General features: G+C 41.0%; 1 protein-coding gene and 1 non-coding gene across 2 annotated transcripts in view; both read left to right on the top strand.

The window, feature by feature from the left end:
- Positions 1-446: 446 nt before the first annotated feature.
- NCEH1 (neutral cholesterol ester hydrolase 1) overlaps positions 447-15,375 on the top strand; it is a 67,894-nt gene continuing 52,965 nt past the window's right edge. Inside the window, exon 1 of the mRNA XM_043874886.1 lies at positions 447-858. Coding sequence (XP_043730821.1) covers positions 721-858 — 138 coding nt within the window. The 5' untranslated portion in view covers positions 447-720. The remainder of the gene's footprint in view (positions 859-15,375) is intronic.
- Positions 3,013-3,085, top strand: TRNAC-ACA. The gene has a single exon. It is a non-coding gene; the product is annotated as a tRNA-Cys (tRNA).

The raw sequence follows: 15,375 nt of genomic DNA, 5'->3' as shown, positions 1-15,375 counted from the left end.
TTGGAAGACCCTTAAAGCTGCCACCTATCTCCTTTTGACCAAGATCCCATCATTTGTTAGCACTTCCTCATCTTCTAGAACGGGTCCATCCTGTACTTTACCTGCCTCAGCCCTACAGTCTTTTCTCCAAGGAGCCATGGCGGAGTCATGGTTGTTTTTATTGGAGGATGAGATCTGGAAACCAAGATTTGTGTGCTTGATGTATTATACTACCTGCTTATCATTCGCTTGAGCTATAAGAATTTCTTCTCTCACCACATATCAGATAGGCTTTATATTCCATTGCAAATCTGGCTGTAGAAGTCAGTGGATTTTTATTATCATTTTATTATCTTTCTCACATGACTCCATTTTGAGTCAGATGTGCTTTAGACAGACAGAAACTTAATGCAGTTAAGTTTCTGTTTGGAAACCTGCAGAAGGGAAGTCCTTGGTCACTGGTGTGCAATACACACCTGTGTCCTCCGGAGTCCGCTGTTCTTCGCCCAGCACAGCCCCACAGCTTTCTCAAACCTGGAGTGTCTGCAACACTTTGCAAGGACACAGTGGAGGGGGCAAGTCAGCGCTCTGACTTCCTCCCGACGCCGCCTCTGATTGGCTCTGGGCATACAAGAAACGGGTGAATGAGCGGCTGGCCCTCGCAGAAACTTGCTTGAGGTCTTTGGGTGGTATTGCCCGTTCCTCCTCGTACGTCCGGCAGGCCAGACGAGCCGGAGGAGGATGAGGTCGTCCTGTGTCCTGCTTACCGCCCTAGTGGCTCTGGCCGCCTATTACATCTACATCCCTCTGCCCAGCTCCGTCTCCGACCCCTGGAAGCTGATGCTGCTGGACGCCACTTTCCGGAGCGCACAGCAAGTGGTGAGACGCAGCCCAGGGCTGATTCTCTCTCCCTTCTCTTAGGCAATATTTAAAGAGGAAAGAGAATTTCCGGCCTTGTCCCGTGAGATGCATATTTTTGTAGCGCAATAAGGCTATTGCTTTTTAAAGTCGTTCAGGCTGACATTTTCAGGATGTCGCATTCGCTTCTTGGCTAACAGTGGTCTGTGTGTAGGTCTTCGTCTGTGTTGATACCGGAGAAGGTGAAGTTCTTGAGCAGAATTTGACGACTGTTTAAATCCTCGTCTTTCCTAAATGTCACCTTCTATCTTGGTTTGCAACGTCAAAAATCAAGCTTCCAGCGTTTTATAACCCACCCCTCCCCCATTTTGTTCTCTTACAGAGAGCGGCAGAGAGCGAGTTAAGTGTTGTAGGAAGGCTCTGGTTTCTGGGAATGCAGCCACCTTAAGAGCAGGCTTGGCACGGTGATCTCGCTCTGTGTCCGACAGTGGAGCCCTCCTTGTCAGGGGCAGCAGCCCGGGCTCCCCCAGTCCTTAGGGAACGGCACAGATCTGCACGTCATGGCCGGCCCTCCTCGGCTCAGCCCAACAAAGGAGGCGGAGAGGCCTGGCTGGCGGCGGGAGAGGCTGTGGAGGTAGTGACAGCAGGTGTTTGCGTGATGCTCTTGTTTTCCGCCTGCGCTGCAGCCTTTCGTTTCTGTCCCTAACTGTGGAAGAGCTAACCTTTGCCTGAGTAAGGATATCCAGGCTTAGCCTGGCAGGGTGACAGTTCTCTTTACTGTACCGTGAGTGTATATTTGTTTTAACCCCGTAGACAGCAGAATGTCACTTTCTGGTTTATTCTATGTGAGAGGCATCATTTTTAGTGCCAGACGATCTAAAATCCAGACTACAATTAACTGTCAAGTCTGAGCCCTATGACTGAACAGGGTTTTCCCGGAGCACCCTGCTCTATCTAAACTCCTGACCCTCCCCCCAAGCCGAGACTCCTCCCCTCCCCCAACCTTGGGCTTTAACCTCAGGTTATTTTTGTAAACTCCTTTAAAGAGTGACTACTAGGGAGAGAGAAACAAACAAACAGGATTTTCCTAGACGGTTGATATTCCCTGTGAATTCCAACTGTGTGTAGCATTACCTAGTCTGAGGCACTGTCCTATCAAAAATCCCTTAACAAGGGTATTATAGCGCATTTCTAGGAAGATTTTGGTTTTCTTGAATCCAGCCACGTTTCCACCCTCAAGTCCCCCATTTTGTCTTAGGAAAGGTCTATGATGCTATAGAGCCTCTTCCTTCCCTCCTGCTTACTACAGCATTGACAAGAGGAAAGGATGACCATCCCCTTTTCTAGCATTGGCTCCAAGCAAGGCAGTCTTGTGCAGGATGCTCTGCAATCACTCTCTTCCTCCAGAAATTTTGTAGCTGGGGAGTAGCACCCTTTAAAGATTCTGGGATACAATGATATTTACCTGGGTGGCTTAAATGGCCTTCTACAGTAAAAAAGAGTAATCCCTAATGATAAGAAAAACAGAAAGAAAGAAAAAATAAGTCAAACTATTGTATTGGCCACAGAGATTATTCTTGCCTTTCTGATCACCAAGGAAATCTTCCCTATCATAAGTAATTTGGAAAAAAGCCATGATTGGAAAAATGTCTTTCTTCCCCAACGAAGCAACCATTCCAGTAAGGACTTTGGACCTTACGGTCATCTGTAGAGTGTGCCCTTAGCTGGTGTTTGGGAATGATAATGTTTATAGTGCCAGGTCACAGAGACAGATAAGGTAGCAGAGTATCCTCACTGGGCACTGTGGCTGGGTTGGGTTAGCACACAAGTGGGTCTCATCATTTGTCTTCAGAACTGTAAAATATCAGAAACATCATTCAGCCCACAAGGAAGCATATTCTACCCAGGAAAGCAATTTACCAGTGTCACTTCAAATTGTCCTGGGGAAAAGGCAATGTGCTTGAGCTTGGTAGTAAACAGAGCATGTTAGTCATGCCTCCCTGAATCTCTCCTCAGCCAGGCCACTTGCTGGCTGTGAGGCTAGCCCATTAACTAACCTTCTCTGATCCTCAGCTTTCCTTGTAAAATAGGGCTGATAGCTATTGATGCTTTGTAAGAGCGCTGTAATGTATTTTAATGACTGGAATTGGTTGTAGTTATTCTTCTAAGTGGACTTCCCTGGTGGCTGAGATGGTAAAAGTGTCTGCCTACAGTGCAGGAGACCCGGGTTCAATCCCTGGGTTGGGAAGATCCCCTGGAGAAGGAAATGGCAACCCACTCCAGTCTTCTTCTAAGTATTGTCCCAAAGAGCCACTGTGGGTTGTGGGGAAAATCTGTAGTACTGCTCAACTTTGTTGAAACAATAAAATAAATGTAAACTGGAAGTAGACTACCTCCTTGAAACCTGGAATGCTACCACTAAATTGCCTGGCATAAAGTTTGTTGCCCACATCATTTTAGTTTGAATTGTTTGGCTCCGTTACAAAAGCTACTTCAGAGATAAGGCTTGGTCAGCTTCCTAATACAGCAGGCACCTGCCTAACATCAAGAAATGTGAAGGCTTGGGACTTCCCTAGCGGTCCAGTGGTTAAGACTCTGCGCCTTTCACTGAAGGGGGCATGGGTTTGATCCCTGGTTGGGGAACTAAGATGCCATGTGGTGTGGCCAAAAAAAAAGTGAATGCTACTTTTATTCTGCTGTCATTGGCAAATGTTTCACCACTCCCTGTCCCTTCTCATGTCCTTTATCTTCTGCAGATGAGTCAGATTATTGAGATTATGTTCATTGTGCTTTTCTTCCTTGGGGTCCTTCAATATTACCTAAGAAGAAGCTACCTAGGATCTTTCTCAAGTCATCTCAAACACAGATGCTACATTAGAGTCACCTAGGAAGCCTTCAAAAATCCTAATGCCCAATTCACAACATATACCAGATTTATGCAGAATCTCTGGGAGAGGAGTCCCAGGAAGCAGTATTTTTAACAGTTCCCAAGGTGATTTCAGTGTCCAGCAAAAACTGAGAACCACTACTCTGTAAGTTAAATAATACACTGCTGATGTAAATAATATATTTTTCCTAAACTGTTCAAGTTATATTGCATACATGTTGCTGGGAATGAGCCCTTCACATTAGTGTGTTTATCAGATTAGTCAGCTGATACTTTGGCTCTTAAGTCTTAGGTGATAAAATAGCTAGGCATCTTTCAGTGTGATAGCAAAGCCATCATAAGACTTGAACAGTGGAAAAACACAGACAAAAATAGTCTGGGAAGGGCAATGGAGAGAGATGTAGATGAAGATTAGGGGAATAAAAGGAAGGAGTTTGGTGGACGTTCTGAAGACATTTCAAAATGCTGTGCAAGCAAAAATTTTTTAAAAATGGTAATCCTGGTACAGGTAGAGATACTGAGAAGTATACACTGCTGGAAAAAATGTAAATTTTAACAGCTTTTTTAATGGCAGTTTGGCAGTGTCCATGGGAAGCTGCAGAAGTATTTATTCTTTGACTCTACCATCCTTCTGGATGAATTCACGTAATTATGCATATAGTCAAAGCTGTAGCTATAAAGATAGAAACATTTCATAGGTACAAAAATCTTTTTAAACTAGTCCAAAATCACTGCCATTTATGAAATATATGAGAGAACATTCAGCAACCTTTCTTTTCTTTTTTTATTTTCTGTGTTATTTTAAAGAATTTCAGAATGATAAGAGACTATGTAAATATGGTAAATCCATATTTTGGAAACTATGCGGTCAAAAAATTAAGTTGTAAAAATAAAGTTTAATGATGTACTAGTGATTTATACTGAGCTTTAAGTGAGAAAATACTACAAAAAACATATGCCATTATACCATCTGAAATATCTATACATCAAAACAGATAGCTTTATAAATCTATATATAGATGTGTAGAAAAAGCAGGACATAATGTAAAATATAGTGAGTTTTTTTCTGGGCCATAAGGTTATATCTTCAGGTTTCCTGTCTGTATAGTCTAGTTTTTCTGCAGTGATCATGAAATAAGAAATTAATTAAAAACATTTTTGTAGTAGGTTTTCCACTTCTAAAGTGGAATTGAAATGCGCATACATAGCAATGTGATTAGTACTTCAGTAATTGTTCTGTGAAGAAAATAATTTTCTTTTCTATTTTGGCTGTTCCATGTGGCTTGTGGGATCTGACCAAAGATGAAACTCCAGCTGTGGCACTGAGGCACTGAAAGCTCTGAGTCCTAACCACTGGGCCACCAGGGAATTCCCTAAAATAGATTTCTTTAAAAAAGGTATCCTGGATCCTTTGACTGCTATCATGATAGCAGGTTTCATGTCCAGTCACTTAGATGTAACAGAGATTGAAAGCTTAGTGTGTGAGTCTGACCCACAAGAAACTGCAGCTTAGTATGATGAAGACACTGAGCTCATGTATAGCTATTAAAAAGGCAAGAGCTGACAAGTGTTACAGAAGGGGTACAGTTACGGGAGCTCATAGGAGGGTGTGGTTTTGTACAGTTTAGAGGGGATGATAAAGATGTTGACTGAAGGTAATAATGGGCCAGAGCGTGACTTCTCACCTCAATCACCTCTTAACTTTCTAGTTCTTATCCTATGTATCCTTTCAGTGACATAATGTAAAAGAGAAATTATTGAAACTGATATTTCTGCTGAATGCTTCCCCTGTTTCTTATAAATGACAGTGATTTTGGACTAGTTGAGCAAGGTTTTTCATCCTGTAAAACTTGTTGAAATCGAATGTGACCTCACCTGAATTCTCTGTGCATGATGTGCTTTTGGGCTGTGTGGGTATGCTTTGAATGACAGCTCAGCTGGGTGTCATGCAGAACTCCAGCTTGGTAACCTTCTTCATAAGCATTCATGAACTGGAATGTTTACTCCTAAATTTAACTTTAAAACATTAGTATATAATAAGTTTTGCTTATTGCCTTCTAGACTTGCCTTGACACATATTTCTTCAGGTAAATTAGAGATCTCACTCACTAAGCACAGTAATTTTTAGCCGATTTAGTGAAATTTTCTTTAAACACACCTGGCAGCAGAATGGCTTTAAGAATAGCTTGAGGATACAATATTTAAATAGTATTAGTTCTGACAAGTGAGCAAAATGAGTTGGTCTCGATAGTACCTGCTGGTGGAACCAATCAAATATTAAAGTCAGGTTGATTCAACTACAACTGTGTAAGGCAATGCCTAATTTGTAGTTCTCCTTTTCATTCCTTATTTTTTTAACTTTTTTATTTTGTATTGAGGTTTAGCCAGTTTCCTTTTTACTTTTCCTGAAACTCTACAAATATGGCTCTGAGCACACAAATGCCAACCTTATTACTTTATTTTAGTGGGATATCCTGTTGCTAACATGTGGCTTGAGCTTGATATGAAAATATTTCTGAGGTGTGAAAGTGTAATAATCGTTCTTAAGCATCCTTTTAATGCACAATTACTTCTTTTAAATTAGTGAGCATATGTTTACTTTAACTGACAAATGAAACTATACGGTAACTGTCTACCATTTATTTTCTCCTTCATTTATGTTTATAAAGAATTAAGATGTGTAATTAAATTTCATGGTAACAGGCCTAACTACCTTCCCTGCCTAATCTAAGATGTATCATAGTATGAAATTTTAACAGTCTTCTACTGTTTCCAAAATAAAATCGATATCCTAGCTTAATATCCTATCCTTAATAAAGTTAAAATTCAGAAGTCATCATTGATTCAATGAACAACAATGCTAGGAGTTGATTAAACAATAAAACACATGTCTAATCTTTACGAGTTTACAGTCCAGTGAAGGGAGATAAATCTACTGACAGTTACAGAATGTGACTTGAATGATAGAAGAAGAATTATGATAGAGACATTTGTGGGTTGCTGCCTTAAAAAGGACATCTAATGTTAACCCATGGAGAAGGAAATGGCAACACACTCCAATATTCTTGCCTGGGAAATCCCATGGACAGAGGAGCCTGGCGGGCTACAGTCCATGGGGTCTAAAAGAGTCGGACATGACCGAGCAACTAAACAACAACAACAGTGTTGACCTTGGCATCAGGAGCAGGTGTTTCCCTTTCACATTGATATCAGCTCTGAATTATCAAGGCTGAGCGAGCATTTACAGTAAAGAAAGTCGCTCAGCCGTGTCCGACTCTTTGCAACCTCATGGACTGTAGCCTGCCAGGCTCCTCTGATCATGGGATTTCCCAGGCAAGAATACTGGAGTGGGTTGCCATTTCCCTCTCCAGGATACCTTCCTGACCCAGGGATCGAACCTGGGTCTCCTACACTGCAGGCAGACTCTTTACCATCTGAGCCACCAGGGAAGCCCATTTACAGTAAAAATAACATCTATTAAGCATATCCTGAGCATTTACTCTGTGCCAGATACTGTGCTGTGTGCTTTACATATAGTTCATTTAGTTTGTGCTATAATTCTATGAGATAGGTGTTCTTATTTTCCAAAGGAGGAAACTGAACTGTAAAGAAAAGTAACTTGCTTTTGATAACAAAGCTTTTAAGAGGTGGAGCCTGTCTTACTGTGAGTTTAAGAGCTCAACTCTTGTGCTACGTTGCCTTTCCATAAGAGCCAGCTGAGTGAAAGAGGTGAGGACGAGAAGGAGAGGAAGGAGGGGGAAAAGGGCATCCCAGACAAAGGGAATGAATGTTCCAGTGGGAGAGGATGGTACAAGCTAAGGCCCTAAAAGTAGTTCTGAGTGGCTGAAGTGTAAAGCTCAGAAGTCAGAGAGGTGAGGTAGAAAGGAAGCACAGGCCAGGTAATAGGGTTCTGGGCCAGGAAAGAAGCCACTGAAAGGATTTCAGCAGGGAAATCACATGGTCAGATCTGTATTTGAGAACAGTTTTCTTAGTGGCAGTGTAGAGAATAGAGTTTAAGAAAATAAATGAGGGCAAAAGACCACTTGAGAAGCAATTATCCAGATGAGAGGGGAGAGCATGAACTAATAAAATGGAACGGGTTTGGAGTGAGGCTGACCATAGTTGCTGATTGCGAGAGTGAAGGAAAGGAGTCAAAGATGACTTCTGGGGCAGACTCTGCAGTAACTGGGTGAATGGTGATGACGAGCCTGATTAGGAAGAGGAGCAGGTCTGAGGGTGAAGGTCATAGAGTTTGGTACCTTGCTTTGAAGTGTCCATTGGACCAGTTTAAGGGTAGCTGTTCATAAATAGTTTGCATATATAAGACCAGAATTTGGGGGGGAGAGAGAGCAAGCTGAACTTAAGATACGGGTTTGGCAGAGGTCAATGAATGGGTAGTGGTGGGAGCAGTGGGAATGAATGTGTTTAAAGTGAGAGGAGGATTGGGGGATCCTACCAAGAAAACCCCAGGAGCTCACCAGTGAGAGGAAAGGAGGCCAGCCCTAAGAGAATGAGACCCTGAAGAACATAATCCTTTGGTTATACCTTACATTTTTATAGCACTGCAGGTTTTACAAAGGGTTTCACTTACATGATCTCATTTTATTTTTACAATAAATAACTGGCTGACAATAGTTATTTCCATTTGTCGAGTGAGGAAACAGGTTCTGAAAGGGTCAATGACACTCCCACGTTCACATGATAATAGTGACAAAACAGGACTGGAATGAAAATTACTAGACTCTTAATTTTGTGTTTTCACTGCTGGGCCAGGTGACCTGAAAACAAAGTCCTGCATGATGGATTTGCCCATTTTTGTCCCTGGTGCTATCTCTCTGACAGGTACTCATAGCTGCAGGCATGCATGTGAGTATGCTCATGATAACTTTATCACGGGTACACTGTATCCTGACTTTTTTTTTGAGCTCCTGCTATTAAATAAATATACGCTGGTGTTTTCCAGTCTTTTTTCCTGTCAGAGATTTGATGACCTTTGTAAAAGACACGCCAGGGGAACATGGAGGAAATACTAGGGGAATCTGTAAGGACTTGAATGACAGAATTCACAGGATTCATGAAGAAAATTATACAAAGGGTTCTCAAAGAGAATGCCAACTCTGATAGATTTTGAATAAAAAATGCTTTTAAGGTTTTACCTCTATAAAACACCTAACTTTCAGTGTCTTATAGCTCATCTGTAACCAATTAGTAGCCTACCTGTTGGCTGCTAATGGTACAGCATGTAAACTGTAAGGAAGCTCTCTTTCCTATAGTTTGTGCCCTCAGTCACTCAGTCACATCCAACTCTGCAACTCCATGGACTGTAACCTGCCAGACTCCTCTGTCCATTGAATTTTCCAGGCAAGAATAGCGGAGCGGGTTGCCATGCTCTCCTCCAGGGAGATCTTCCCAACTCCAGTGATTGAACTCACATCTTTTGTGTTTCCTGCATTGGCAGGCAGATTCTTTACCACTGCACCACCTGGGAAGCCCTATAGTTTGTAACTATTTAAATACATGTATATTGCTACTAAACATAGAGAGAGTGTCCCCAAGTTGCATGTACATAGGGTAGCCTCAAAATTTATTATTCAAACCATGCCATGTCTGAGAGTAATAGGGGTTGCTATTAATAATCATGACAGGACAACCGTTTTAAACCAGAACTATTCCCAGACGAATTTGAACATATGCTCCGCCTGCATTTATGTGACGTGCATTCATCAGCATAATCAACTCAAAGTTATGGAATGATTGCTGTGCTCCCTGCTCTGCTCTGATTTTACTGTTAATCCTCCAGGGAACCAGCTCCCACCCCTCACGCCAGGTGGAATTCCTGTTCTGTAGGATAGCGGCAGAACGAAAACACTCAGTTCTTTGGCACTTAGGGCCTGGTCCAAACTGGTACCACTCTGATGAATCTAGCCTCTCAGTGTCCCCATGACCATCCTGACACCTCTCCTCCTGCTGTCACCTCTGCCTCACATGCCCTCCCACCCTCTTACGTTAGCCAACATCCCACACATCTTTCAACACCCACTCAAAGATCATGTCTTTTGGAAACTTCCCCTCTTTTCCCAGTCAACCTTCATCTCTCTCCCGTTCATACTCTGCTAGCATGTTGTTTTTCTTTTATGGCCCTTGTATGTTTCCTAATGTTGATATTTCTTTACATACAAACTCCCCACTAAATCGTAAGGTTCCTCACCTATCATAGACATAATTTTTCTCTTACTGTTTTAGTATTTTTGTTTCTTGGGTTTCTGAGTGGGAGTGGGGTTTGAAGATAATGCATGATAGAGGAAGTAAGAATTCATGGTTCTGCTTTCTTTCAGTCCTCCCTGTTATTCCATCTGCCCCAAACATCAGAACTGGTGCTTTCTTGTGCTTCTGACTCTGAACTTATCCCAAAAATGGCTTTTTGTTGTCCTTTGCAGTTTTTTTTGTTTTGTTTTGTTTTTTGCAAGCCTTGCTGTTTTCTGCGTTTCTGATTTCCTCAGAATATTTTTGTAGATTTATGGTCGTTTTTGAATTTGTAATGAATCACGTGTTTCTTGCTAAATGTTAGTTATATTACAGGCCATCTCCTTAAAAGATAACTGGCAAATTCCCACATTCGTTTGGTATCATTCTCTTTTTCTCTTTTCCTCCAGAATGGATAATTGATGAATGTCCCATAAGAAATTAATTTGACCGGCACTCTTCTGTGCCACCTGTCCTATAATATTGTCTCTGCCCTGGGTCACAAATTACCTTTTTCTTGACCATTCTGAAGTCTACTTTCCTAAAACACAAGGTGTTTATTTCACTGTTCCTACTTTATGCATCAGTTCTAAAATAGAGTCACTCTATCCCAAGGTTTCAGTCACTTCCATTTCATGGCTATTGGAGAGAAGCAAGTCCGGAGGAGCCATAATCCCTGCCTCCTTAATTTTCTTCACGAGACAAATCAATTTTGCTTTTAAAAGATGATTGACTTTTAATAGAATAAGATTACTGGTAGCTGTCTGCATCATAATGGATACATTTGTTGAATAATAAACACAGTCACCTTGTGAAATAGTAGGTAATGTCCTCAGTTAAGGGAGACAGAAACTCAATGAGGTTGAGTAACTGGTTCACAGACATGGGACTGACTGGGAGGCTGGCTGTGAATCTGGTCTGCTGAATCCACAGCTTCCTGTTAGATTGTTCAGTCTCCCTTCTTCCCCTCCTTATTCCACCCACAAATCTTTTGTGTAAATCCACATTGAAAAAGCATCTCGTGGGCAAGGAGCCTCCTATGTACTGTTTACAAATTTTAGTCCTAGAGGGTTTTAGTATATGTTACACATTGAAAAGTGTTCCATGGTAAGTGAGACTAGGAAATGCTGAGTTAAACAGAATTAATCAGGATTTCTTTTTTAACTGTGAAACGTTTCAGAATCCCTATCATACTGACATATATTTTGAATTTTAAAGAAAGGATATTTAGTTGAGTCCCATATTTAATTAACTATAAAATCCTTATTTGAACCTCATGATACTGATGGTATATTTACAGAATCTGGGAGTCCATTTTCATAGTGTTCTAGAGCATGGATTTGGGGGTCAGGGAGACTTGTGCTCAAATCCCAATTTGAGCTATACTAGCTGTGTGACTGTGACCTTGTATTTAACCTATGAGTATTTCCTGATCTGGTAACTGGTCATGATACTTAGCTCATGAAGTTATTTTGAAGGTTGCAAATGATAATATATACAAAACTTTATTGTTTGTCATTATCCCACAGTAGTTAATATGTAAGACACTTGGAATAATAACCTGTCACAAAATAAATTTGTTTGGTCCTAATCTGACTTTTGGCAGCCATCTGCAGTATACTCCAACAGTAGTGTGCAGTTTTATTTTTAATTTTCACCTTTATTCTTGTCAATCTGCTTCTGCTCTGAAGATCATGGATCTCTATACAACTGTAGATCATTTTTACCTGGCCTGCTGTTGGCTCCTGCTACTGGGCTTAAATCATAGCTTTACCATTTACTAGTCATGAGACTTGGAGAAGGCAATGGCACCCCACTCCAGTACACTTGCCTGGAAAACCCCATGGATGGAGGAGCCTGGTAGGCTGCAGTCCATGGGGTCCCTAAGAGTGGGACACGACTGAGCAACTTCACTTTCACTTTTCACTTTCATGCATTGGAGAAGGAAATGGCAACCCACTCCTGTATTCTTGCCTGGAGAATCCCAGGGACGGGGGAGCCTCGTGGGCTGCCGTCTATGGGGTCACACAGAGTCGGACACGGCTGAAGCGACTTAGCAGCAGCAGCAGCAGCAGCAGTCATGAGACTAATTGGGCAAGTTCCTTAAACTCTTAAGTAACTTAAAACTTAAAAGGTTTAGTTTCCCTACCTATAAAAGTGGAATAATGACACTGCTTCCCTCAAGTCTTGTTGTTTTTATTGTTCAGTAGCTAAGTTATGTCCAATTCTTTGCAACCCCATCAACTGCAGCATGCCAGGCTTTCCAGTCCTTCACTCTCTCCCAGAGTTTGCTCAAACTATGTCCATTGAGTTGGTGATGCCATCCAACCATTTCATCCTTTTCTTGTCCTTGTGCCTTCAATCTTTCCCAGCATCAGGGTCTTTTCCAAAGAGTCAGCTCTTTTTATCAGGTAGCCAAAGTATTAGAGCTTCAGCTTCAGTACCAGTCCTTCCAATGAATATTCAAGGTTGATATCCTTTAGGATTGACTGGTGTGATCTCCTTGCTGTCCAAGGGACTCTCAGAAGTCTTCTCCTCACCACCATTCAAAAACATCAATTCTTCAATGCTCAGCCTTCTTAATGGTCCAACTCTCACATCCATTCATGACTACTGGAAAAGCCATAGCTTTGACTATATGGACCTTTGTCAGCAAAGTGATGTCCCTGCTTCTTAATATGCTGTCTAGGTTTGTCATAGCTTTTCTTCTAAGGAGCAAGTGTCTTTTAATTTTGTGGCTGCAGTCACCATCTGCAGTGATTTTGGAGCCCAAGAAAATAAAATCTGTCACTGTTTTCATTTTTTCCCCATCTATTTATCATAAAGTGATGGGACCGGATGCCATGATCTTAGTTTTTTGAATGTAGAGTTTTAAGCTAGGTTTTTCACTCTTCTCTTTCACTGTCATCAAGAGGCTCTTTAGTTCTTCTTTGTTTTCTGCCATTAGAGTGATATCATCTGCATATCTGAGGATATTGCTATTTCTCCCAGTAATCTTGATTCCAGCTTGTGATTTATCCAGCCCAGCATTTCACATGATGTACTCTGCATATGTTAAATAAGCAGGGTGACAATATACAGCCTTGACCTACTCCTTTCCCAATTTTGAACCAGTTCATTGTTGCATGTCTGGTTCTAACTGTTGCTTCTTGACCTGCATACAGATTTCTCAGGAGGCAGGTAATGTGGTCTGGTATTCTCATCTCTTTAAGAATTTTTCACAGTTTGTTGTAATCCACACTCTCAAAGGCTTTAGTGTAGTCAATGAAGCAGAAGTAGATGCTTTTTGGAATTCCCCTGCTTTTTCTATGATAAATGTGATTGTGTATGTAAAATTCTTAGCATAGCAATTGGTATATAGTAAGAACTAAAAACCTCTTCCTGTAGTTAAAATTTTGGAGTCTGTGGGCTTTGTTTGATGATATATCTGCCTGGATATATGAGTCATCATCATAGAGGTAACATATACCATCTAACCATTTCACATATATATTAACTCAATCTTTATAACAACCCTGTGATTAAGTACTATTATTACTATATTAAAAATGTAGAGATTGAGGCACAGAGAGGTTAAGTAACTTGCCCAGATCACACTCCTAGAGCTAGAACGCTAATTCAAGCAGTCTGGCTTTGAAGTTAGTACTCTAAAAGCTGAAGAAATTGCATGTCTTTCAGACCGTTACTGTCTTATGTCAAAGATCTTTATCAGACTTTGCCAAGATATCAGTTCGTTTTAGCATAATATGTGTCACCTGAAAAGAGTTCCTTAGACTTTAAGAATCTAAGGTACAGTTGGTGACATGACATTTTGTTACATAAATGAAAGTGCTTTACTTGAATCCTGCCCTGATGGTGAGCCATCTGCCACTTGTGAAGATAGTAAAGAAGCACTTGCAAGCAGGTTGATACTTTCCTAAGCAAAGGGCTTTGAATTTGCTCAAATGATTGCCATCTTTTGGGCTCAGAAATCTTGCCTATAAAGTCGGAAAATATGACTTTGACCTTTAAAGTTACTAAAGGCAGATGTCTTCAGCTTGACCACCATAATAAAAGAAATTCACCATGGCCTCTACCATTGGTTTAATTGAGCAATCAGTAAATGTCAGGCTCTGAGGTTATAGCAATTCACAAAACAAACAGCACTTGGCCTTCCTGGAGTTAACAACCCTAAGCCAAAAATATGTGGCAAGTAATATAAAGGAATGGAGAAGGAAATGGCAACCCACTCCAATATACTTGCCTGGGAAATCTCATGGACAGACGAACCAGACCATTGGGTTGCAAAAGAGTCAAACATAACTTAGCAACTAAAACAACACCAGTATAAAGGAAATATAGGAAATAAGGAGAAACTTGCTGGCAGGTTAATGTAATTGAAATTTCCTAAGGACCTGGAATCCCCTAAGGAAACGGTGTTGAATAAGAGAGTGGTTTTAGAGCTGGCAAGAAGAGGTGGAGCCAAGAAAGGAGACAGAGCAGTCATGGAACAAAGGAAAATTGGGGAAACAGAGTGTCAAAATAACCAAAAACCACAAAGGCTCCACCAGGAGGGGGTGGTCAGCTGTGTCAGATTCTTCTGAGAAATGAGATATCTGAGGATGGAATCGAGCCCTTTCCTTAGGCATCCTGGTGGACCTTTTAGTGGATCAGCCACAAAACGTACTTTCAGGCAACAGTGGCTTTTACATTTCAGCGTCTCAACCTTTAGCCTCTTTGTTGGAATGATTTCAAGGATGTCTGCCAAAAATAATGTTTTGACTTTGGCAATGTTGTTACTGAGCTATCACTTATGATGGAAAACAGCCAAAAACTCCTTCATAGCTTGTAATTAAAAGAACCTGACATGGAGTTTACCAATGGATATTACTGAGGTGCTAAACAGGTTTATATATAAATATATAAAAATTATCAATATATAACTACTAGTAGTACATTAAAGAAGTAAATGTATATTTGAAAATAAAAAATATATTTATAAAACTAAGAAACAAGAAGTAACAAGAAGTCAAGAAGCTCTTCTTCCTCAAATGACTATCTTTAAATTTGTGTTGGTTGATTCAACTACATGGAAACATGTTTTAAAATCTGGACTCTTATAGACTAAGTAGCTTTTCCTGTCTGCTTCCCAATGAGGGTCACACCAGATGAATATTAAACTTGCTCCCTACAGATTGATGCCTATTAATTCTGTAATTAGCCGTGTACCATTTAAATGCATGTGCTGTATGTTCATCAAGGAGAGTGGGCCAGAATTTTACCGGACGCAGAGTGTGCCAGATTCAGGGCTTAGTGGCCACAGAAGCGCCTATTGACTAAAACCAATACCTTCTGTCTGATTGCCTCACATAGCCAATCCAAATGGCACCATCTTGCAACTTAAATGAAGATATATCTTGGATGAAAAG

The sequence above is a fragment of the Cervus elaphus genome, chromosome 19, assembly GCF_910594005.1.
Source record: "Cervus elaphus chromosome 19, mCerEla1.1, whole genome shotgun sequence".
NCBI lineage: Eukaryota > Metazoa > Chordata > Mammalia > Artiodactyla > Cervidae > Cervus > Cervus elaphus.
This window is presented reverse-complemented; position numbering and strand designations above follow the sequence as displayed.